The sequence below is a fragment of the Dreissena polymorpha genome, chromosome 2, assembly GCF_020536995.1.
Source record: "Dreissena polymorpha isolate Duluth1 chromosome 2, UMN_Dpol_1.0, whole genome shotgun sequence".
Classification (NCBI taxonomy): domain Eukaryota; kingdom Metazoa; phylum Mollusca; class Bivalvia; order Myida; family Dreissenidae; genus Dreissena; species Dreissena polymorpha.
Genome location: NC_068356.1, coordinates 48797802 through 48822837, shown reverse-complemented (window position 1 = coordinate 48822837; position 25036 = coordinate 48797802). Strand labels below are relative to the sequence as shown.

The window sequence follows — 25036 nt, the reverse complement described above, 5'->3', positions numbered from 1 at the left end:
AAATAATGATATAAATATACTGATTTAGCTTATAATAATCTGAGAACTATAGCCAGGTCAATTAAGGACATAAAATACAATTTTGTGTCCTGATTTCATGAAGAAATGACCATGCATGTCCTAGATTTCAAATACAAGGCCCTGGTGTGACACATTGGTAGCATTACCGTTAAACTGTTACCATGCTTATGAAATTAGTTTTTATTGAACTATCTAAGGAAATATTAATCCGGCACTGATTTTTCTTGTTTTAATACAGTCATAGATCAGTTGTGGCCTCTGGGTAATGACCAATTTTTGCTTACTTTTCAGACCCTTAAAACTTTCCACACGTCTATAATAGCAAATCTGGATTTAGGTGATCTTTAATGGTACATTTAAACTTTAGCTCTGTTACAAGAGTGCTGGTAAAGTCCAGTCACATATTTAAATCTAGGCCATGTCATAATCAAAGTGTCAAAGACAAATGAAAGATGCGTTCATTAATTATTGTCCAGTTGTTAACTACTGCTGTAAGTGTTTATATAATATGACTAATGAACATCATGTGAGAGAAAATTCACATTATCATTGTATATCAGGTTTAGCAGCCTTTTAGATAACACAGTATGCTAGTTTTCAATGTCGCTTCTGGGGATCAAACCCGTAGGGCTTTAAGGAAGATTCTGAAATTTCCGATCCCTCGAGAGCAACCAAACCAAAAATTAAGTCAAATATTGCCGACTCGGTTTTTTGAGTCGGTTCATGAGGGATAATGGAGCTCGATTGGACATTGTCGGCTCTGGTACTACTTACGTGTACCCCGGGTACTCTTAAGTATACTTACATGCACCCTGGGTACTCTAAGTATACTTACATGTACCCCAGGATCGGTAAATAAACGTAATTGTTCTCGGTCCATATTAGACTGTACCCGAGTTGTATTCGCGCCCAAAATCCGATGGCGTAAAACGCGCAACCGATTATCTTAAACACACTTCTCTTAAAAAACACTGCATCAACATGCTTTTTGAGTATGTGTTCCGATAATATAGAGGCCATTCTACAGAAAATTGACATAAATGTGCAGGGCTTAACACTAAGGCACATCCGAACGACATTCACTGCCTGTACCTTGGTGCGGGCTAGCCAATGTCCCAGGAACATGCCCGACCGGTCATGTGTATTTTGGGAGGGATTATATGTTCTTTATCAATAAACTGCGTTTTGAATAAGCTTTTCAAAGATGCAAAAATCTTAATACAGTACGATCAGATGACAATTAAATCCCAGAGTGAGTTCGGAGACAATAAACGGATCGTATCTCGAAATAGATTCGTAACCACCTGATTGCAATCAAAAAGAGGCCGACAATTCAGAAAATCCCCGGCGGTTTTCCTGGTAAAACACGTCAGTACCTTTTTTTAAACCGATGCCGCTAGACACGGTTTTTGATTAGTTTCCTCGAAGTGACGTGTTTTCTCAATGAAAATACGTTTGAAACTAAAAGCCGGGATCGCCCAGGATCGTCCGGAATGATGAAGGTATAAAACTCAACATTAACACAAAGTAACTATAAAATTAATAGTTATTTATAAATTTTAAATAATTTTAATTTGTTGTCATTATGGAAAAGTTATTCCATTCTTTAGACGATTAATAAATCCATTTAGAGGAAGATAGAGACTTTATTTAGATTAGAAGTGTTTTGACAATATTTTTTACGCAATTCAATTAGCAAAACTAATATTAATGGTCGATCCCGGCTTTTAGTAGAGAGTTAACCCTTGTACAATTGTTACAACTACCGTAACACGTTATTTTGCTAAGATTCACTTACCATTTCTTGTAAGACGGTAACCCGGCAATCTATGTAAAAAAGGTTTTAACGTTCATGTCGTTGTTTAAGTTTGGCTTTACGGGTGGGGATGGGGGTTCCTCGGATACGAAAAGGAAAGGGAAGGAGGAAAGTAAGAGAAAGTATGAGGAAATAAAAAAAACAAGAAAATTTCTCCAGAAATGGCGTGAAGATTACAAATAGATGTCTTAAATAGATGAATATTGAATTCAATAGCATTAGTAAGGCAAGCTAATAAGAATGATTTTATCATAATTGCGCATCTCCAAACACAAGAAAATACAAGTTGAATGATAAATATAAAGGTTTTTATAATACTTGGGTCAGGGCACATGAAAGATTGGTCAGGGCTAGTAGGGTCTGCATTAACTAGCCCGAACGGGCTAGTTGAAAAAAAAGTTAGTGTTAAGCCCTGATGTGTATATATATAATTATTACAAAAAAAAGTCGACAACGACTGATTTAGGGTTAAATTTCACGGGTACATTTTAGTATATTTACCGTACCCGGGATACATGTAAGTATACTTAAGAGTACCCGGGGTACATGTACGTAGTACCCGAGCCGACAATTAACAATCGAGCGATACTGGAAGGTGCGACATCTCTCACGCCCCATAGCATCGCCTTTAGCAGTATTCAATTCTCAACAGGAAAGTGCTGGAGTCATTGATCCCGAGGGACAAGAAAAACAATTGATTAATGTTCGAAATAAATAATTTGATTAATGACAATTCTATTATTTGAGCCAGGTCACAGGAAAAGCGCAGTCAAATCAGTATCCAATTAAATTATTTGTTATTGTCAGAAAAACGCTTTTAAGCAAACAGCTTTCAAGCGACTGCAGGCTGATCTAGATCCAAACTGGCCACAATCGCCTTAATGTCTATTTTACTGTGACACAGTTCATTTAACTTTAAAATGATAAAAAGTACTAACACTAAGAAAGAGTATACAAACCAGTAAAGAGTTTGAAATCAATGTTGAATTTCAGGACGGCTTGGTGATCTGCATATCCCCGATTAAATGTTGATATCGGGTATCATAGTCATTAAATAAGTCGCAAAATGCTCGAATACAATTTATAAAGCACAATGTGACTTATATTGATAACTAAAAATACCAGTATGCCAGTTTTGCCGTGTCAAGCTGTTACGATCCAGAAAGTCCTTCATTCACATCGAGAATATTTCCTTCGAATTCCAACTTTTGTTGTCATAAGCGGAGATTTAGTGAATAAATAACTCATATATCCTAAATGACAGCTTCTAAATAGCGAAACAAGCCGATTTATGCAGTAAGAAAGTTTTGAATCGAGACTCTCAAGGTGGCGGCCATTGTTGAATGTTGAAACACGAACGACAACTCTGCTAGGAGAATGTTATCAATGACGAGCAATCTCCTACGCAGTGGCGAATGCAAAAGGGAAGTAACTGAAAAATCGAGTTATCTCAATCGGACTGGCTCGGTCTTTTACATAGGCCGCCATTGTGAAATATTTTTCTACGGTTTTGATACCTTGGACGATGCTGTTCGCATCGTCAAAAATGATATAAGCACTTAAACTACGTCATGATAGTTGAAACTGTTATGATGTCATTGATGACGTTATTTAAAACTTGTTTTACTATAAAAACGTTTTACTATAATATATTTACTACGCTTCGTTTACAACTGACAGCTTCTCGCATCGATTTTTTTTTGCGCGATTATTAAACAACGGTTTAAAGGTAGGTACCGCACGTTTGATCGTCTTGAACAATTCGTTTGGCCCCAAAATCCCGCTTGCCTCCGCCCACTCCCCATATTGAGAACGAAAATTACGTCTATAGATTGATTGATAAATTTTATAACTTGCCTTTACTGTACAGAGGCGAAATTACAAAATTACAAATGATTTTCTTTTGTATGTTCGAATACCTCTGCTATCGTTATCAGGAAATGTGTAAATCGCTAGGCAATATGTGTCTTCCTGTATTTGCGCGATGATTATCTGAGATATTAACTCTATGATTCTATATTCTCAAATCTTTTCTATAAAGAAGGAATGTAGTTGACAATTGTTAATAGTTTTATTTGATCGTTCGTCAAAAAGTTGTAATTCTGTTACTCTTGTATCTTCAATGCAATTGAGTAATTAAATAGTAATTAAACTGAATGCGTTTTAATTCCCTTTTATTATTGTTTAATTTGAATTACAATGCTATGACGTTAAATTTTATTAACACTTAAATGTATTGTGAATATTGCTGGGCCAAGTGTGAGATTGAGCGCTCTATAACCAGGTTTAAACCCCCTATGCTTTGCATTGACCGTTCCAAGGCGGTGACCCCAGCTTTATTCATATTTTGTGTTTATGTTGGTTTGTATTGTGCTGTATTGTGCTGTTTTGTACTGTTTGGGCAATCGGTCACTTGCCTTAAATAAAGGACTAACTAATTGTTTTTAATGAAAATTCAATACTGCTCCAGCAGATGGAGTTTCACTTCTATATATTGTTCTGAGAAAATTGGGCATAATGCTTGTGCGTAATTGTCATCCAAGATTAGCCTGTGCAGTCCGCACAGGCTAATTAGGGACGACAATTTCCGCGTTTATTGTATTTTTCGTTTCAATGATGTCTCTTCTTAGCGAAAATCCAGTTTTGGCGGAAAGTGTCGTCCCGGATAAGCCTGTTCGGACTGCACAGGCAAATCTGGGACGACACTTAACGCACATGCATTTTGCCCAGTTTTCTCAGAACACGACACTTATTATTATGAATGATGTATGAAGGATAGAGTCGGGTTTATGCATCATGTGCAGAAAATTTAGCATATTGTCTCTAAAACGTCTAAGTCTTCTAGAAACGGTCACCGGTGTAGTAGTAAGATCCATTAAGTAAAGGTTGTTCAAGCTTCATGTGAGATTGTTTCCTACCATACAGCGTTATGCACCTTCATATTCTGATTATTTGGAGTTTTTGTATATATTGTTCATAAATCAAATTGTTTAGAATCGTCATCAGTTGTTGTGCATCTTCTTATCTTGGATTGCCCCCCCCCCCCCCGCCACACACACACACACACACACACATTGTTAAACTTGACTTGAAGCAATTGCCCGGCACATGATAATTATATTGCACAATGTTTGGCCAGTATAACTCAATAATCTTTAAACTTTTAAATTAAGTTTCTCATTATGAGTTGTAAGCATCTACATAATTAACCCTCTGTCTCCTGACAAATGCAGTTATCGCATCTTAACCAATTAAGCCCGTTGACGCGCTGGGTCCTGTTTTGCAAATAAAGTATTACTTGCTCAGAAACCTCCTACAGTATACTTGTTTTACTTATGCATTACCAATGGCCCATGAATAAAAGTTGCACGACTTACGTAAAATTATATTTTCTTCGTGATTTATTACATCATGTTATCTCTGAAGACATGCTTACTCAGACTTGTCTTCTGAATGGTTAGGGCTGAATGAACTAAAAGTTGAAACTCAACAAATCTCTTACATTATTTTCTACACGGAGGAGACATTTGTTTGTCTTTGTGAACACAACAGAAACTTTCAGTTAACGCACCGACTGTATTTATCTTCAGAACTGAACGTGCAATGGAGGAGTTCTGGGCATACGAATTTCTTTCATTGAAGAATGTTCGTCCAGCCGTAGTACAGAGTATGCAAGATGATAAGGTACTTGGTCCAATAACTGTTTTTACGACACAGTCCTCTTTCTAAGTCGAGGTGCTCATGATCCATTTCAAGAAAAGACGAAATATAATCAAATACTTGTTATGACCTACTCTTTGAATTTTATATCATTTATTCTAATGTAGAAATCAAAAGACGTTTGTAAAATTCATTTAATGCATATATTAGTACATCTTATCTGTTTTACTCATTCATCAAAGACCATCTTATGTAACGAATTTAGGATAACCTAAATGGTGTCAGGCCTGTAGTCGAATGAATTTGGTTGTTCTTTTGGTTAAGTTGCTAATTTTCTGGACATTTAAATTGATTCACTTGAACTAGGATTTAATCATATTAAGCAAAATCCAAATCAGCAATGCTTTAATCAATTCCCGTTAAAAAAAGCAAAAAAAAACACACACCATTTAACCACTAAACTCCCATAACTTTTAACCATCATCTCATGTTTAGTTATTGTAAGGCCTGTTGAAGATTTGGTCCTAAAAGCCTTTGGTTAAAAATCGTAGAAAAAAATAGCTTCTTTACAAAGTCTCTCCTTATATATGTGTCCGTTATATTTCTTTTTTTGAATCATTCAATATGCGTAAACTAGAAGTGCATCGTATCGCATTAGTATCTAAACAAGTGAATAGTAAGATGTCTACTTCGATGCCTTAAATGTTAAAACCCACAAGCAAATGATCGAGATTACTTTAATAAACCTTTTCACTACAGATTGATTGTGAAGCGGTGGTGGTCATGACCGATGACCACCTGAAAAGGTACTTGCCGGCATACGGGGACCGAGTAGCTTTGATGGCCTTTGCCCGGGTGACCTCTAGGAACCAGAACCTAAACCTTGGTAACTTTTCATGAGTTAGTAATTAGATTATTTAGCTAAATACATGGCGTATTTGCTTCCATATATTGAAAAACACAATCTTGGAATTTATTTATTTATGCTATTTTGAAAAACATATATATAAGAAGAAATGTATAAATCAAATTGTACTGACCGAAGTATGACATGGCTTAACACAGTGCTTAGGGTCTGAGTAATGTCGCATACTCCACTGCTACTCATGAACAGATCATATTGTGAGGCACTAAGAAGACAAGCCCTCATCTTACACAATGGTTTATATAGTACCATACTACAACACCAGCACCTAATGCACCCAACTTCTGTGACTTTTTGAAACAACATTTTCAAATAAAAGGAAAGTTCCTGATCAGAAAATACCTAAATTGACAAAATCTGACCCACGAATTGTGTTTAAAATTTAATACCGCTTAAGCCAGTGCCAGCGGGTGTAAGTAATATTGCATGTTCCACAGCTTGTCAGGAACAGACCCAATTAAACCGAGTCTGCAAATATCTTTATTGGATAAGTAGTGTTGCATTATTTGGATAAAATTTATGCATAAGATGATTAATGTTATATTTCATTGAGGCTATTCGTAAAAACCGAAGAAGTTTTGTCAGCAAGTTGTCCCAAATTCTCGAAGCCTGTTTAGGATTTGTTTGCGTATTTAATTTTTTTATTTGAAGTATTAACTTGTATATAACCTGAGCAGTGTTCTAATATATTTTCTCGTATTTTTTCTCTTTCCACAGCGACATCTGCCATGCCGCCCAGAAGAGAGGGTGAGTCACCAAAATGAACAAAAATTTAAGAGACGTTAAGTCTAGTCTAAATGTGTTGACTGTGCATGGTCCTGACCTTAACAATTGACCTGTATTTGTTTAACTACATAATAATATGTAAACTAAAACAACAGGCACTCTAAAAAAGTACCGAGCGCTTATTTCTTTTTGAGTCAAATGACTTGAATGGTCGAATGTCAAATTCAACGTAAGCCTTAAAAAAAAACGAAAAAAAAACGAAGCCGGTCCTTAGGTCCAAACTAAATATATGGTTTGTATTAGAGTAGAGTGATTTCCCTTGATTGAAGTTTGTTTATATTTTGCGGAGAAAAAAAGTGATTTAAACTGTGAATTGCGAATTATAGAAGGATAATTTAAGTTATGTGAAATATGAAAGGATATAATATACTGATTTTTTTTAATCTAGAGGTGAGAGACTTATTGCAAGAAACTTAATTCTTAATAACTTTGATATGTGTCGATGATCTATTTTTAGTAACACTAGCTGTGCTACTTGTACTTGACTATTTATCGAGAAATCGTGTTTATCGTGAACCTGGTAAATAAGGCTTAGTGTAAAACCTCCATTTATCTCTTTTTTCGATACGCTTGGATAGAGCGCAACTAAGTCAAGAGCGTCATGGGCGTCTGTACTGAAATTTGGCGTGCTAGAATAGGTTGTTTCACGCAGCCTATTAAATGTAAAACAAAATTACAAGTTCTGATTGTTAGTGGTTCCAGTATATCTCTGTGCATTCGTGTGGCGTTATTTTGCTCCTAGCCGTGCACGGCGTTGAACCGAACCCTGGACCTGGTTCTAGGGGTCGTAACCCACGCGGGACGGGAGGACGTAGTTCACGAGCTAGAGGTCAGGGAAGATGCTCAGATACAAATAACAGTGAATTAGACCTAATTTCCCTACCGTCCCAGGCGTCCGAGAAGCCCCAAACGAGAAGAACTTCGCGATTAGTCCTCAACCAGTCAACTATGAATGCTTGGCTTACAAATTCTCAGAACGAGAGAAATCTCCCATCCGGACATACTTTCGATAATACATCTGATCCATCTGATAACCCATCCATTGCTTGTAGTATTGACTCGTTTTCCGATTCTTTGGAGCCCGGCGATGTTCATGACACAACTGTTACACCTAGTGAACATAACACAACTGTTACACCTAGTGAACATGAAAATCTTACAATGACCATATTGATTGATATGCAAAAAAATGCAAAGATCTTAACAGAAAATTTGATAAGTTGGAGAAGTCCGTTGATGATTTCAAAAAAGAAAACAAAAAACTACAAGAACAAAACCACAAGCTCACGGAAACTGTAAGTTCGCTTGCTGCAAATGTGTCGGAGCTTGAATTAACATCAAAACGTTCTACATATAAATTGGATCAGCTCGAGGGTCAATCAAGACGTAAAAATCTGAACTTTTTAACATTGAGGAATCAAGAAATGAAACATGGGACGAATCGGAGTCAAAAGTACGAGACTATATAAAAAGTGAGCTTAAGCTAGATGAATCGGCAATAGGTATTGAACGTGCCCACCGTCTTCCAGGGAAAAACTATCCACGTCTTTTGATCGTTAAATTTTCCCTCTTTAAGGATAAGGAACGCATTATCAAACGATATCGAGAGCAAAGGAAATCCGATCGGGAGCACGAAACCAGTGATGCAACTTCTAATGAGGCATCTGCGACTGAAACCGGAAGTGGAAAACGTGTTCGTGTGAGTGAGGACTTTACGGAGCGGGTCCGGAAGGCTAGATCCTCTCTTATTCCATTCTTGACAGAATCACTTGCAGCTGGAAAGAATGCTTATCTACGTCTTGATATACTAATCGTAAATGGAAAAAGCTATGTGTACGACGAAAATAAAAAGCGTCCAGTTCCATCATTTAAATAGGTTGCCGGCCAACGCTCCTGTGATAACATCAGTGTTAACAATGACTTATATTTAAATGAAAATAACACTGACTTAACTGTGAACTATTTTGACTCTCAGCGTAATACACTAACGAGTTTGAATGACAACAGGATAATAATTAATGATAACAATAATTATTCAACAAATTGTCTTCATAACAACATTTCTTCTGTGAAATCTTATCTTAATATTTGTACGTGGAACATTGGAGGTCTATTAAAATACCAAGATGATATAGATTTTCATAGTTATATCTCAACATTTGATATTGTTGGATTAAACAAAACGTGGTCTGTCAAAGATAATATGTTTGATATTCATGGTTATACCCATTTCTGTTATTCTCGACCGAAAAGACAGTCCGCTTTCAGAGGTTCCGGAGGCGTGTCAGTTTATATAAAAGATAATCTAATGTAACTGAATGTGTTGTCTTATTAAGGCTCATTGTTTAAAAATTTAGATGACATTATTTTTGTTTTTGCCTATGTTTCACCTGAATACTCAACTTTTTATGATGGAAACGATAACAATGGTATTAATATTCTATGTACCAAAATAAATAATATTATTGCTGATTTTCCAAATACCGAATTATTTTTGGCAGGCGATCTAAATTCTAGGATCAAAGACTTCAACGATTTTATTCCAGAAGATGATCTGTCATTTATATTTGGGAATGATATTGATTACCCTTCTGATAATTTTGCAATTCGAAGAAATTCTAAAGATGAACATTATAATAGTTTTGGTTTATCACTTATAGAATTATGTTGTACATTTGATATCCATATTTTAAATGGTCGTCTTTTTGGTGATAAAGATGGTAATTTTACATGTTTTGCTAATAATGGTGCAAGTGTCGTAGATTATATGATTGCGTCATTAAGTTTATTTAGATATATTTCTAACTTTAAAATCAGTGATAAAGATAATTCTGATCACTTTCCACTTATTTGTCAATTATGTTTTGAATCAACACAAACAAATTATTCAACAAGCAATATTTATGATTCAAATGTGCGTTTATGGCAGAAGTTTATTTGGAAAGATTAATTGAAAGACGATTTTTATAATAAATTTTGCATAAAGTTCCGATGTTTTAAAAAAAATCTAATAAAAAGGTAATGATCGTACTTTTAGTTCGTATATCTCTGATTTTATTAATGTATTTCAAACTGCTGAGGAAAATATGAAGTCTAATTCTAAATATTTTACTTCTTCACAGCCTGAATGGTGGGATCATGAATGTAATATTGCTAAAATTGAAAAGTCACGAGCTTTACGATAGTTTGGAATAACAAATGATAGACACGATCTTATGACATATAAGGCTAAAAAAAGCATTTTCAAATCTATATGTTCAAACAAAAAAAGTCATATTAGCTGAGAAAAAGCGTAATGATCTAGTTAGTTCCCGGAAAAATTCTAAATTGTTTTGGAAAATTCTAAAAGGAAACCGTAAACATCAATCAAATAGTATAGATCAAACTCAATGGCAAGATTATTTTAAAAATTTATTCATAAATAAAGAAAACAATTTTCAAGAGCAAGATGACATCAGTCTTGAAAATATCCAATACGATTGTAGTAGTTTAAACGCACGCATTTGTAACCAAGAAATCATTGATAGTATACATCACTTGAAATCAAATCGTTCAGGGGGCCCTGACGGAATTTGTGTTGAAATGTATAAATTTACTATAAATGATATATTGCTCTTTTAAAATCCACTTTTTAATGAAATTTTTGATTCTGGTATTTTTCCTGAAAATTGGAGCGAGAGCATAATTACTCCACTACACAAAAAAGGATCTATTAACGATCCTAATAATTACCGTGGTATCTCACTTATAGATTCTATATGTAAAATCTTTTGTCATATATTAATTAATAGATTGACTATATGGTGTGATACTTTTGGTGTTATAGATGAGTCACAAGCAGGGTTTAGAAAACAATATACAACATCAGATAACATTTTTACATTAATGGCGCTCTGTCAAAAATATTTATCTAAGAAAAAAGGTCGTTTTTATTGTATTTTTGTAGATTTTGCAAAAGCATTCGACAGCATACAACATCAAAAACTGTGGAATGCTTTTGCAAGAAAAAATGTTAATGGTAAATTTTTGGTTATTATTCAATCGATGTATAGCAAGTTAAAATCATGTGTTTAGGTTAATAACAGATTGACGGATTTTTTCCCATGTTATATTGGTACCAGGCAGGGCTGTATGGCCAGTCCCATAATTTTTTCTATTTTCATAAATGACTTAGTTACATATCTGCACTCAAAATGTGATCATGGTATATATGTCTCTGAAGATATAAATGAGTTAATTGCTTAAATGTTTGCTGACGATGTTTCCAGTTTCTCTGATACCATCATACGTCTGCAAAGGCAAATTAATTTAATTGAAAAATTCTGTAAATCTGTTGATATGAAAATCAATCTTGATAAAACAAAAATCATCGTATTTAGAAATGGCGGTGTTGTTAAACAAATTGAAAAATGGACATATTGTGGAGAAAACATTGATATTGTATCATCTTATAAATATCTTGGTGTTTATTTAACGCCAAAACTTCTTTGGTCAAAAACTCAAGAAATGTTAGCATTGCAAAGTATAAAATCAATTGCTTGTATATTTAGATATCAACGTAAATTTGGTCATTTAAGTTCTGTAGATATTTTTAAAGTTTTTGATGCCATGATTAAACCTATACTTTGTTACGGGTCCGAGATATGGGGCTATTCATATGTAGATAAAATTGAAAAAGTACAAATACAATTTTGTAAACAATATTGTAATTTACCGCAAAACACACCTGATATCTTAGCTTTAGGAGAATGTGGTAGACTTCCTTTATGTATAACATATTTGTCAAATTGCATCAAGTTCTGGTTGAAAATCACCCGTATGGAAAATCATAGATACCCGAACCAGTGTTATAAAATGTTAAAAGATTTAGATGATGCAGGTAGAAGGACATGGGCTAGTCATATTAGAGAATTACTATTTAGTTATGGATTTGGTTATGTTTGGTTTGCTCAAGGTGTTGGGCATAAAGACAATTTTATACATCTGTTCAAAACACGATTACAAGATTGTTATCTTCAAGTATGGAAATCAAAAATTGACAATTCTCCTAAAGCATTGCATTATAGATTTTTTTAAACTGATTTGTACTGTGAACCATATCTGAATATAAATATGTCTTTTGTTTTAAGGAAAACTTTATCAAGTTTTCGTTGCTCAGCGCATGATCTCATGATTAAGAAAGGTCGACATTTATCAATAGATGGACATTTAAGATTTTGTCCATTATGTGTAAAAAATAATATAAGCGTAGTTGAAGATGAACATCATTTCTTTTTTGAATGTAATGAATACGAAACATTTAGGCAAACATTCTTCAAACCTGACTGGTTAAGAAACCGATCTCATCAAATGTTTTATGCTATCTTATGCTTAAAAGATGAACATAATATAATAAGGATTTCTAAGTTTTTGCATAAGTCGCTTGTGAGAAGAAAAGAAATTTTAAACATACATACTTGAATTTATTTTTGTAATGCTCTATCTAACATTTTAATCATGTGTATCATTTCAGAAACTTTTTTCTTTTTTGCTTAAATGTTCTAAAATGTATGATTATATGATTATGTATCACTCTGCCTGATATATTTTGTAAATGCTGTATTTTGGGCCGGTGGCCTATATTTCTATTATTCAGGAGCAGGGCCACTTCGTGGCAGACACATACTGGGTAATAAACGAGCCGCACGAGTCTCCCGAAGAGTTGAGCTGGGGTGGTTCAACAAAGATAGGATCACCCAGCTATACAAGCAAGTGCGTCTAGTCAATGGTGGAGGGGCACGGCACCTGTCTGTTCCAAAGAGTTATACCCTCCAAGAGTGTAAAGCGACGGCCTTGTTGTTTTTTCCTGATGATAGGAGAACGTTCGGGAGGCCAACAGAGTTCAGCATGTCCATACGTGACTTTAAGGGGGACATGCTTGAACAACACCTGACTGTAGAGGATGTGTATCAGCATCAGCACACCAAAACTCTCCGTCTTTCTCTGTACACGAGCCACAAGGCCTTCACTCCTGAGGTATAACTTTCACATGCAGCACACATATATTTTTACTTTCCCTCAAGTGACACCTAAGGAGCTTTTTGACAGCGTTGTCTATCAATTACTAAGACCTATGGTCTTAAAACTTCACAAGAATGTTACCAGTTTGAATTGCAACCCTTGATTAATTGACGAATTGAGTAAAGCCTGGTATGCGTATGCTTTCAAGCAGCTATATTGGGCTTTAATTCATTAATGGATATGTTGTCGACGAAGCAAAAACATACATACAAAAATTGGCCAGTGGCAAAGTTAATCTATAATGAGTTTAAAAAGAACTTTTGGGGATATTCGCTTTCAATGTAATTAATCAAAATTTCCTCTGTAAAAAAAGAAAAAAAATCAGAGTAAATGAATTAAACAGCAATTGGTTTGATGTATGCAAAATTTGCAGTAAATCATATAAAACATGTCTTTTTACCTAAAACCTATCAGGTGCGTTTTCTGGAGGGTCAATAAAAGATTTGGTTCAAGGGGTCAAAAGTAGGGTCTGTCGTTTACAAGCACCAAAATCGTTATTTGGCTTATATTTACTCTCTTTTTTTCATTTCAGTCTACCACTTCTGCTGCTCCCTTAACCCCAAGCCACGCCTCGGCAACTTCATCAAGTGTAATAACATCTTTTAATAAAGTTGATGCAGTATTGTAATGTATGATAATTTTTTTCGAACAAATAGACAAAATGCAAGATGTCTGTTGTATTTTTACGTTAAACAGTTTCCAGGTTACCTTTTATAGGGTATACGCTGCTAGAAATCCGTATTATACAACTTGTTAACACGCTACACGTGCAAGTTTGTACGCGAAAGCGCCTTATCTGTGTTTTTTATTTTAGAATTAAACACAAAACCGCTCCTTCTTTGTATATATGCGCGCGTGCCGGAGTTGTGTTAGAGTAAACGTTACTGCATCAAGCATGTATGCCTCATGCTTGTAATTAGGGGAGTGAGAGCGCGTTCGTTTGGACACATGCTCGATGGATAGATCCAGGTTATAAATCGGAATGTGTAGGCTTTGTTTCTCGATACGAGGAATACGAAAATGGAATTTATTGTAACGTCGATAAAGTGTTCCTCACCCACTCCATTACATTGTATTTACTGTAAACTTAAAAAAAAATGAGTGAGATGTATGCTTTGGCGATGGTTATTACTCCCCTTTTTGGCCGGAGCCCATTTCCTGTAAATAACATAGCGGTGTCGAACCGTTTGGTTTGTTTTATTCCCTCAACATTATATTTATAGAGCCACGTTTTCAAAGTTTGTGCAAGTCTATTTTGACAATTTTATAATTTGTGTTGAAACATCAGTCTTTTGTTTTTTAAATATTTAAATTGATTAAAGAATACAACAGCCCTCATTATCATCTTCAAACTCATTCAGCCCTGGTGACGCCTTGAGTTATCATTTGGAGCTGTCTAATCCGGTTAGACTTAATTTTCCTATGTGCATCTCATGCATTTTCCTTCCTGTCGATACAAAAAATGTGCAAATCGCTACACAATATCTTTAAGGTATCAAACTTGTCTATGCATATTCAGCTTTATGATTTTCTTCTTTGGAAGGTCAATAAAAGAATCGGGTCGGGGTATGGGGTGGGGGGGCAAAAGTAGGATTTGTCGATTAAATAGAATCACAATCCTTTTTGCCGTATATTAACATATTTTTCAGTCTGCCACTTCTGCTGATCCCTTAGCTCAAAGCCACGCTTCGGCAACTTTGTCAAGTGTAAGTACCTGAACAGTTAAACAGGGTTGTTTTAATAGTGTAGAAAATATTCGATATTTCTGTTCAAACACGTATTTTGTTTTTGAAATATGGACATTGATTAAAGAATTCCTTTAAGTAAGCGTTCTTACTGATCTGGACAGTTTTATCTTCTTAAGCAAAGTTTTAATCATAACACTCAAAACTAGCAGGACAATAATGCGAGATGTTTACTCCCTATCAGACTACCACAACTGCTGAAGAGAACAATGTAACGGCCGGAAGCTTAATCGCTACAGCCTCATCAATTGTAAGTACTCTTTACACTTCAATAGAAGTTGAAATAAAAACCTACACATGCACATACTATCATTAGAAACTTACTGCAGACTTTCCTCAAATTGCAAGGGCTGACTTAGGAAAAGTTTGGGCCGCGTCCGTCCGTGTGTCCGTCCGTCACTTTTCGTGTCCGCTCTGAAACTGTAACAGTTTTCATTACATCTTCTTCAAACTTCCTGTAAAAGTGTTTAGGTATTTAATCTGGGTGTAGTTAAATAACAGGTGTAATGGCATCAGGCACTTCAGAGTTATTGCCCTTCAATTAGTCAAATTAGCCTTTTCTTGGTTTGTCCGGTCTGTAACTGAGTTTTTATCCAATCGTCACCAAACTTCTGGAAAATATTTTTAGGTATAACATCTGGGTCAAGCTCGATAACCACCTAAATCGGAATAGACAATTTGAAGATGTGGCCCTTTAATAAGTAAAATTGCCCTATATAACCGGAGTATGGCCCTTGATTTAGTAAAATTGGCATATTTCAGCATGATTGTCCGCTCATTAACTGGAACAATTATCATTTATTTTCAGAAAGCTTCCTGAAAATGTGTATGCCCCCAGCACTTAAAAACTGTGGATGGGTGTTTTATAGGTTTGCTTCTGTCTGCCTTATTCCCTTACGGAACATGTACGCTGTTATGCTTTTATGTAGTGTCAAAGTTGGAGTTTGGGGAATCCGTGTCGCGGATACATTTCTTTTCTTCTTTTTTTTCTTTTTTTTGGGGGGGTCATCTTTTCAGGAAAATCCTGGAGCTGCATCTGAATGTGAACAAAGTATATGAAAAGTTTGTCATATAAACGGTGTAACTCTAAAACAGTAGCTAAATGAGAATGCAAGAACTGATAGAACATATTACTAATGTCACATTTTGTCCCTCCATCTAAATCTAATATACATGTTTCAAGTTGTTTGACAGAGCAATGTACCAGCCACAAGCCATGCCTCTGGAACTTTGTCAAGCGTAAGTACTCTACAAAGTATTGTTTTGAAACTGGTCGATAGAAATACATTTAGATATGCGCAAAAAAATCACCATTCCTTGGGAACACCAGGTTATATGTATTTAACATCTCAACACTCACTGTAAGCATCCCTTTTAAATTTTTTTGATTGGTCTTTTTTAACAAAAATGTAAAATGATATCATTAAAATCGTTCATTTTATTTTCATTATAGCACTTAAACCAAGCAGTTTAAGATTTAAATATGCTTTTCTCCCTATCAGTCTATTACCACATCTGCTGAGGAGAGGAATGTTGCTTTCGAATACCGTACCGTTACACATGCCGAAAACATTACCGCTATAGCCTCGTCAAGCGTAAGTTCTCTTAATACTTAAATTGACTTATTAAATCCTAAGAGTTCATGGAAACTGGAATAACTTAGGAATATTTATTTGCTAAAATCAAAACTGTAATAATGCAATTGTGTCCAGATTTTTGTCTTTGATCTTAGAAAAAATTTAATTTTTGGGTTCAGCACATCCAAAAACGTATTAGAGAGGTGATTCACCTATGTTGAAACACTATTTTACTTACTGGTTTCGAACTATATGCATACATTCCAAAATAATTTATTTTGATATATCACGCAACACATTTCATTATTTACTCTGTGCTGTAATGCTGAATACAGTTGGAACATGTTTATTTGGATGGCAGTCGTCAGTCATGCACTGTATAGTTTTTTCAATGGCGATATTGTGATGGTTATTACAGATGCTATATGCGCCACTGTCAAGCGATTCCGACTTTGAGGATTCGGAAACACCAACTGTCCGTCTGAGAAGACAGATTCTATTGCCGGTAACATATTTCTTTTTGAATGGCATGTACCAAAAACAAGTATATTGGAAGAAAGATGTATTAAGTAAATTGATGTTTAACTATGAACCAATTCTTTGAACGCATTTTGACCATTAAATTGTAGTTTAATATCTAGTCTGCCTAGTCAAAAGTAAGTGATAAACACATTTGTATGGAAGTATTCTTTATATTGTGTTGTTGCATTGGAGATACTTGTGTCAATCAGGTGAGCCCGATTGCGAGGCAAAAAATTGCTATCTCTTCAAAACTTAACAAAACAAAACAAAATTTGCAGTAAATCATATAAAACATGTCTTTTTACCTAAAACCTATCAGGTGCGTTTTCTGGAGGGTCAATAAAAGATTTGGTTCAAGGGGTCAAAAGTAGGGTCTGTCGTTTACAAGCACCAAAATCGTTATTTGGCTTATATTTACTCTCTTTTTTTCATTTCAGTCTACCACTTCTGCTGCTCCCTTAACCCCAAGCCACGCCTCGGCAACTTCATCAAGTGTAATAACATCTTTTAATAAAGTTGATGCAGTATTGTAATGTATGATAATTTTTTTCGAACAAATAGACAAAATGCAAGATGTCTATTGTATTTTTACGTTAAACAGTTTCCAGGTTACCTTTTATAGGGTATACGCTGCTAGAAATCCGTATTATACAACTTGTTAACACGCTACACGTGCAAGTTTGTACGCGAAAGCGCCTTATCTGTGTTTTTTATTTTAGAATTAAACACAAAACCGCTCCTTCTTTGTATATATGCGCGCGTGCCGGAGTTGTGTTAGAGTAAACGTTACTGCATCAAGCATGTATGCCTCATGCTTGTAATTAGGGGAGTGAGAGCGCGTTCGTTTGGACACATGCTCGATGGATAGATCCAGGTTATAAATCGGAATGTGTAGGCTTTGTTTCTCGATACGAGGAATACGAAAATGGAATTTATTGTAACGTCGATAAAGTGTTCCTCACCCACTCCATTACATTGTATTTACTGTAAACTTAAAAAAAAATGAGTGAGATGTATGCTTTGGCGATGGTTATTACTCCCCTTTTTGGCCGGAGCCCATTTCCTGTAAATAACATAGCGGTGTCGAACCGTTTGGTTTGTTTTATTTCCTCAACATTATATTTATAGAGCCACGTTTTCAAAGTTTGTGCAAGTCTATTTTGACAATTTTATAATTTGTGTTGAAACATCAGTCTTTTGTTTTTTAAATATTTAAATTGATTAAAGAAAACAACAGCCCTCATTATCATCTTCAAACTCATTCAGCCCTGGTGACGCCTTGAGTTATCATTTGGAGCTGTCTAATCCGGTTAGACTTAATTTTCCTATGTGCATCCCATGCATTTTCCTTCCTGTCGATACAAAAAATGTGCAAATCGCTACACAATATCTTTAAGGTATCAAACTTGTCTATGCATATTCAGCTTTATGATTTTCTTCTTTGGAAGGTCAATAAAAGAATCGGGTCGGGGTATGGGGTGGGGGGGCAAAAGTAGGATTTGTCGATTAAATAGAATCACAATCCTTTTTGCCGTATATTAACATATTTTTCAGTCTGCCACTTCTGCTGATCCCTTAGCTCAAAGCCACGCTTCGGCAACTTTGTCAAGTGTAAGTACCTGAACAGTTAAACAGGGTTGTTTTAATAGTGTAGAAAATATTTGATATTTCTGTTCAAACACGTATTTTGTTTTTGAAATATGGACATTGATTAAAGAATTCCTTTAAGTAAGCGTTCTTACTGATCTGGACAGTTTTATCTTCTTAAGCAAAGTTTTAATCATAACACTCAAAACTAGCAGGACAATAATGCGAGATGTTTACTCCCTATCAGACTACCACAACTGCTGAAGAGAACAATGTAACGGCCGGAAGCTTAATCGCTACAGCCTCATCAATTGTAAGTACTCTTTACACTTCAATAGAAGTTGAAATAAAAACCTACACATGCACATACTATCATTAGAAACTTACTGCAGACTTTCCTCAAATTGCAAGGGCTGACTTAGGAAAAGTTTGGGCCGCGTCCGTCCGTGTGTCCGTCCGTCACTTTTCGTGTCCGCTCTGAAACTGTAACAGTTTTCATTACATCTTCTTCAAACTTCCTGTAAAAGTGTTTAGGTATTTAATCTGGGTGTAGTTTAATAACAGGTGTAATGGCATCAGGCACTTCAGAGTTATTGCCCTTCAATTAGTCAAATTAGCCTTTTCTTGGTTTGTCCGGTCTGTAACTGAGTTTTTATCCAATCGTCACCAAACTTCTGGAAAATATTTTTAGGTATAACATCTGGGTCAAGCTCGATAACCACCTAAATCGGAATAGACAATTTGAAGATGTGGCCCTTTAATAAGTAAAATTGCCCTATATAACCGGAGTATGGCCCTTGATTTAGTAAAATTGGCATATTTCAGCATGATTGTCCGCTCATTAACTGGAACAATTATCATTTATTTTCAGAAAGCTTCCTGAAAATGTGTATGCCCCCAGCACTTAAAAACTGTGGATGGGTGTTTTATAGGTTTGCTTCTGTCTGCCTTATTCCCTTACGGAACATGTACGCTGTTATGCTTTTATGTAGTGTCAAAGTTGGAGTTTGGGGAATCCGTGTCGCGGATACATTTCTGTTCTTCTTTTTTTTCTTTTTTTTGGGGGGGTCATCTTTTCAGGAAAATCCTGGAGCTGCATCTGAATGTGAACAAAGTATATGAAAAGTTTGTCATATAAACGGTGTAACTCTAAAACAGTAGCTAAATGAGAATGCAAGAACTGATAAAACATATTACTAATGTCACATTTTGTCCCTCCATCTAAATCTAATATACATGTTTCAAGTTGTTTGACAGAGCAATGTACCAGCCACAAGCCATGCCTCTGGAACTTTGTCAAGCGTAAGTACTCTACAAAGTATTGTTTTGAAACTAGTCGATAGAAATACATTTAGATATGCGCAAAAAAATCACCATTCCTTGGGAACACCAGGTTATATGTATTTAACATCTCAACACTCACTGTAAGCATCCCTTTTAAATTTTTTTGATTGGTCTTTTTTAACAAAAATGTAAAATGATATCATTAAAATCGTTCATTTTATTTTCATTATAGCACTTAAACCAAGCAGTTTAAGATTTAAATATGCTTTTCTCCCTATCAGTCTATTACCACATCTGCTGAGGAGAGGAATGTTGCTTTCGAATACCGTACCGTTACACATGCCGAAAACATTACCGCTATAGCCTCGTCAAGCGTAAGTTCTCTTAATACTTAAATTGACTTATTAAATCCTAAGAGTTCATGGAAACTGGAATAACTTAGGAATATTTATTTGCTAAAATCAAAACTGTAATAATGCAATTGTGTCCAGATTTTTGTCTTTGATCTTAGAAAAAATTTAATTTTTGGGTTCAGCACATCCAAAAACGTATTAGAGAGGTGATTCACCTATGTTGAAACACTATTTTACTTACTGGTTTCGAACTATATGCATACATTCCAAAATAATTTATTTTGATATATCACGCAACACATTTCATTATTTACTCTGTGCTGTAATGCTGAATACAGTTGGAACATGTTTATTTGGATGGCAGTCGTCAGTCATGCACTGTATAGTTTTTTCAATGGCGATATTGTGATGGTTATTACAGATGCTATATGCGCCACTGTCAAGCGATTCCGACTTTGAGGATTCGGAAACACCAACTGTCCGTCTGAGAAGACAGATTCTATTGCCGGTAACATATTTCTTTTTGAATGGCATGTACCAAAAACAAGTATATTGGAAGAAAGATGTATTAAGTGAATTGATGTTTAACTATGAACCAATTCTTTGAACGCATTTTGACCATTAAATTGTAGTTTAATATCTAGTCTGCCTAGTCAAAAGTAAGTGATAAACACATTTGTATGGAAGTATTCTTTATATTGTGTTGTTGCATTGGAGATACTTGTGTCAATCAGGTGAGCCCGATTGCGAGGCAAAAAATTGCTATCTCTTCAAAACTTACCTCTCTCTTTTTTCGTCACTATTGTTGATCTGTTTGACGGGTTGACGTGAAAATGACGTCATAAAATCATTGACATCTGCCGCATCAGACGAATTATTTTCCGCCGAATCGAAAGTTTGCTTCGGCGGAGAAATAATGTTTTCTGTATTACATCAACGTTGAATGTTACATCTCTACATCGTATTTTTAACCATTATTGAAATTAAAAACATAGGATTTCGGTATGTCTGTTTATTGTATTATATATTGTGAAATGCGCATTTTCAGCTGATTCGTTTGATATAATTATCATGACGCTATGTTAAAAAATAAAAATAAATTTAGAAAACATGTACATCACATGCGCAATCTTCTGGGTGGGTGGACTTTTTGTCGTTACGTCTCAGTGTCATTTTGGTGTGTTTTCATATTCAAATGTCGGACAAAAACAGTTTACACTTCAATTGTTAACATCATCAAAATACAATATCATTGAATGTGAAAACAGGACCCACTCAACGTGATTAAGAAGAATGAAACTTCTGCTCTTGGAGTTATGGAGCTCGTGTTTTTTAACTGTAATTCCAAACACCTTTTATTTTGTAAATCTATATAACCTTCAGTTAATAAATTATGGCTAAGAATAATGCCGTTATAATAGATATTTACCAACAAATTTCGATTGAATATGCATTCCAAGAACGTGTTGTTGGTTCTTAAGCTTTTTGGTTTCAATAAATGTAAACAGTTTCTTTGATTTTTTTTTACTTAGAGAAAGAGAAGACCAGCTGATGCAGCGGTGAATCATGCAGAGGAATCAAGGTAATGCATATACTTATAAAAATAATTATTTCTAAGCATTCAAAGGCAATCTAAAAACGTCTCGCATAGTTTTTAACTAAAATGTAGAAATAAATAGATAATGTAATTTGTAGTTCGTTGGTTATGCTCACAAGTAAACAAGCCAATTAAATATGTCATGGTTAGATAGCTGAAGGGGCTGCTCCACATGGCTATGCTGTTCTTGCATAGACAACATGTTATGGTTGGCTTCTTGTACACAGTTTCGCAGAAAATTAAAAAAATGTGATATGCTCGATCTAGCATAAATTCGATGTATTGAATAAGCAGGACTTAATCATTAACAAACACTCAATCAGCTTCAGGCCATTTTTAAACATGTATCTTAATTAGTTTAAGAGATGATTGCAAGATATATTTATTGAATCGTACATTAGTTATGAGTAATATTAAGTTACCATACTAAAGCCGGGTTGAGTACATGTTAACTGGTGAGATGTTCTGTACTACAGTTTCGGATAGCTCAATCGGTAGAGACGCTGCCCTGTAAGCAGAGAGTCCCGGTTTCGAGTCCCGGTCAGACTGCATATTTTTCTCACCTTGTTATAATACTCCAAAATTCGGCTCTTTTATCACACGTCTCAAAGTTGTTTGGAGTCTGACTGATTTGGCATTTCTTAGTCTTCTCGCTATCCATTATATTTTTGCGGGATATTTAACCTTAATTAGCCACATTTGCATGATGTCGTTATTGCTTTAAACCATGTGGCCTGGCCATTAATTTACGCACATGACAATACGACATTTTCCTTTCCCAATGTTGAATACAATTGTTGATATTTTTCAAGTGAACCATCAAGACAACTCCTTATGAAGGTGTCTCTTCTTTAATGTCAAACATATTCCCATGAACTTCAGGCCCCAGTCAATGATAGATATCGTGGACAGTGAGGATGAAGAGATTGCACGAGCCATAGACGCTAGCCTGCGTGACATGCAGGAACCGATCAGGTAAACCAATGGAGTTATTATGATCGGGTAAAAGTACTACTACAACTTGCCACTGCTTAGCTTGTGATCGAGTCTTTGGTTGATTATATAGGAAGTTATTCACGTTCTATTACTGCGTAAACGCTTCCTTTTGACTTCATTTTAATATAATATTTGGACGGGGTTACAGGTCTTAACTAGCATAACAGCAAACTTAGACTTGCTAACGCTTCCTATCCTGCGTATAGGAAGTTGGAACTAGTTTTACCTTCCTCTGGGGCTAGATAACTTGCGGTACCCCATCAAAGCATATTATCTTACGCCTTTCATCGTCGTTGCTAATCGTACTTTTTTTTTAAGCAAGTCTTTAAGGTATTTCTGTAAAGCCGTTTTTTATTATTATAGTGTCACCACTCGTAATTAAGGTAAGGGCCCTTTTTGGCCATTAGGAGAAGGGGCCAGGGGACCTCATGAGGGTGAATTTTCGCGGCGTTTCCATTTTATGGGGATTTTTTTACTTACTCTCTTATTACTACATTTGTACTGATCGAACAATATGCATTGCTTTGTTTCATAATTAGGTATAATTAAGTAGATGTACTTGATAAAAAACTGAGATAAATAATCATGAGGCACTTTTTTCTAAAAAAAAAATTATTTTTTTTTTAAAGGGATTTTTTTCACGAAAAGGGGAAAAAGGTATACTTTTTTTATCTGGGACGGGGCCGATATTCGGCCCCAAAAACGGCAGATCGAGGGCCCTGAAGGTCCAAGCCTCTTGACCTAATGAGACACCTTGCACGATATCTTTCGAATCATTTCCTTATTAACAGGTGCCATGCAAGTGGGAAGTCGGTAAAAGTTCATATAACAAACTGCTAGATGACATCCCTTGATAACTTTGGAGTTATTGCCCCTTTTCACATAAACTTTTTTCCATTTTTGCGGTACGCCTACATTATCAACCGTAAGCCCTAGGTTCATCAAACTTCAAAGGAATGTTGCTAAGCATAAGTTCGGGTGCATTACCATATTTTGGATGACAACCCATTGATAACTTTGGAATTATTTCCCCTTTTCACCTAAACTGTTACACATTTTGTGTCACGCCTTACTCATAATGCATGAAACCTTGGGTCTTAAAACTTTCTGTCCTCAAGTCTATACTTGGGGACATATTATTTTATCCTTTCTGTTGGTTGGTTTGTTGGTTGAGTTGGTAAGTTGGTTTGCGTTAAACTTTAATATTGGCCATTACTTATGCAATATTAAAGATAGGAACTTGATATTTGGCATGCATGTGTATCTTTTGGAGATGCACCAATTGAGATGGGACATGTAACGGTTAAGGTCATCCACAAAGGTCAAAGACAAATATATTGCAGGTTAGTATTTCAAGAGCTTTGCTCATCGTCGTATTTTGAAGGCGGCGAGGAATACAAGATCTTCGCACACAACTTCGAGGGCTTGGAGCGAGAGGAGTACGGGCTTGTAGAAAACCTTGTTAGGCTGTCTTTGGTCCATGACGGACCAGGACTTTGTATACTCAACCCTTCTCTGGCGAAGCTGATGTGATTACCGACGTCATTTGACGGTTTTAAAACCATTGATCTCCCCAACCCCGAGGTCATAGACATCATCAACAAGGTAAACCATTTTATTGGAAACTTTTTCACCTAACTATTGCATTTGTTCAGATTTTGATTTATCCTGTATAGATATAGTTTTCAGGACAGTTTTATAAAAGTTTTCATTAGGTGAATTGTTTAAAAGCATTTTCTTCGAATTTCTGTTTGTTGACAAGTTTGCCATTTGTTATTTGAGTTTAACACCATCCAATCTCAGGAAGACCTTGATCAGTTCCAAGTTGACCATGGGGATTGGGTGGCCGACCAGGGCTCTGCTTGTTCGAAGATGAAGCTGCAAGACACAGCCGACGTTGCCAGAGGGCTATGTTGCATATTGTAACTAGATACAGACTATAGATAGCTGCATGCTTGAATAACCTTACTATTACATTGTACAGTGAGGATAAGCCAGTCTCACTTGAGCCACCAACGTAGTAACATCATTAAAGAGTATAGCGCACATTTGTGTTTGTTATTACTTAGACTATTCACATGAGTGAAAGAACAACTACGCATAACAT

General features: G+C 35.5%; 1 protein-coding gene across 1 annotated transcript; it reads left to right on the top strand.

The window, feature by feature from the left end:
• Positions 1–5395: 5395 nt before the first annotated feature.
• On the top strand, positions 5396–24855 carry LOC127869722 (uncharacterized). Its single transcript, XM_052412378.1, has 14 exons — positions 5396–5521; positions 6257–6383; positions 7140–7169; positions 12844–13223; positions 13801–13857; positions 14918–14974; positions 15198–15263; positions 16208–16252; positions 16516–16608; positions 18947–19012; positions 21869–21918; positions 22816–22908; positions 24273–24390; positions 24733–24855. The coding sequence occupies exons 1-14, from the start codon at positions 5441–5443 to the stop codon at positions 24853–24855; spliced, it is 1386 nt and encodes a 461-aa protein (XP_052268338.1). The 5' UTR covers positions 5396–5440.
• The last annotated feature ends 181 nt before the right edge of the window (positions 24856–25036 follow it).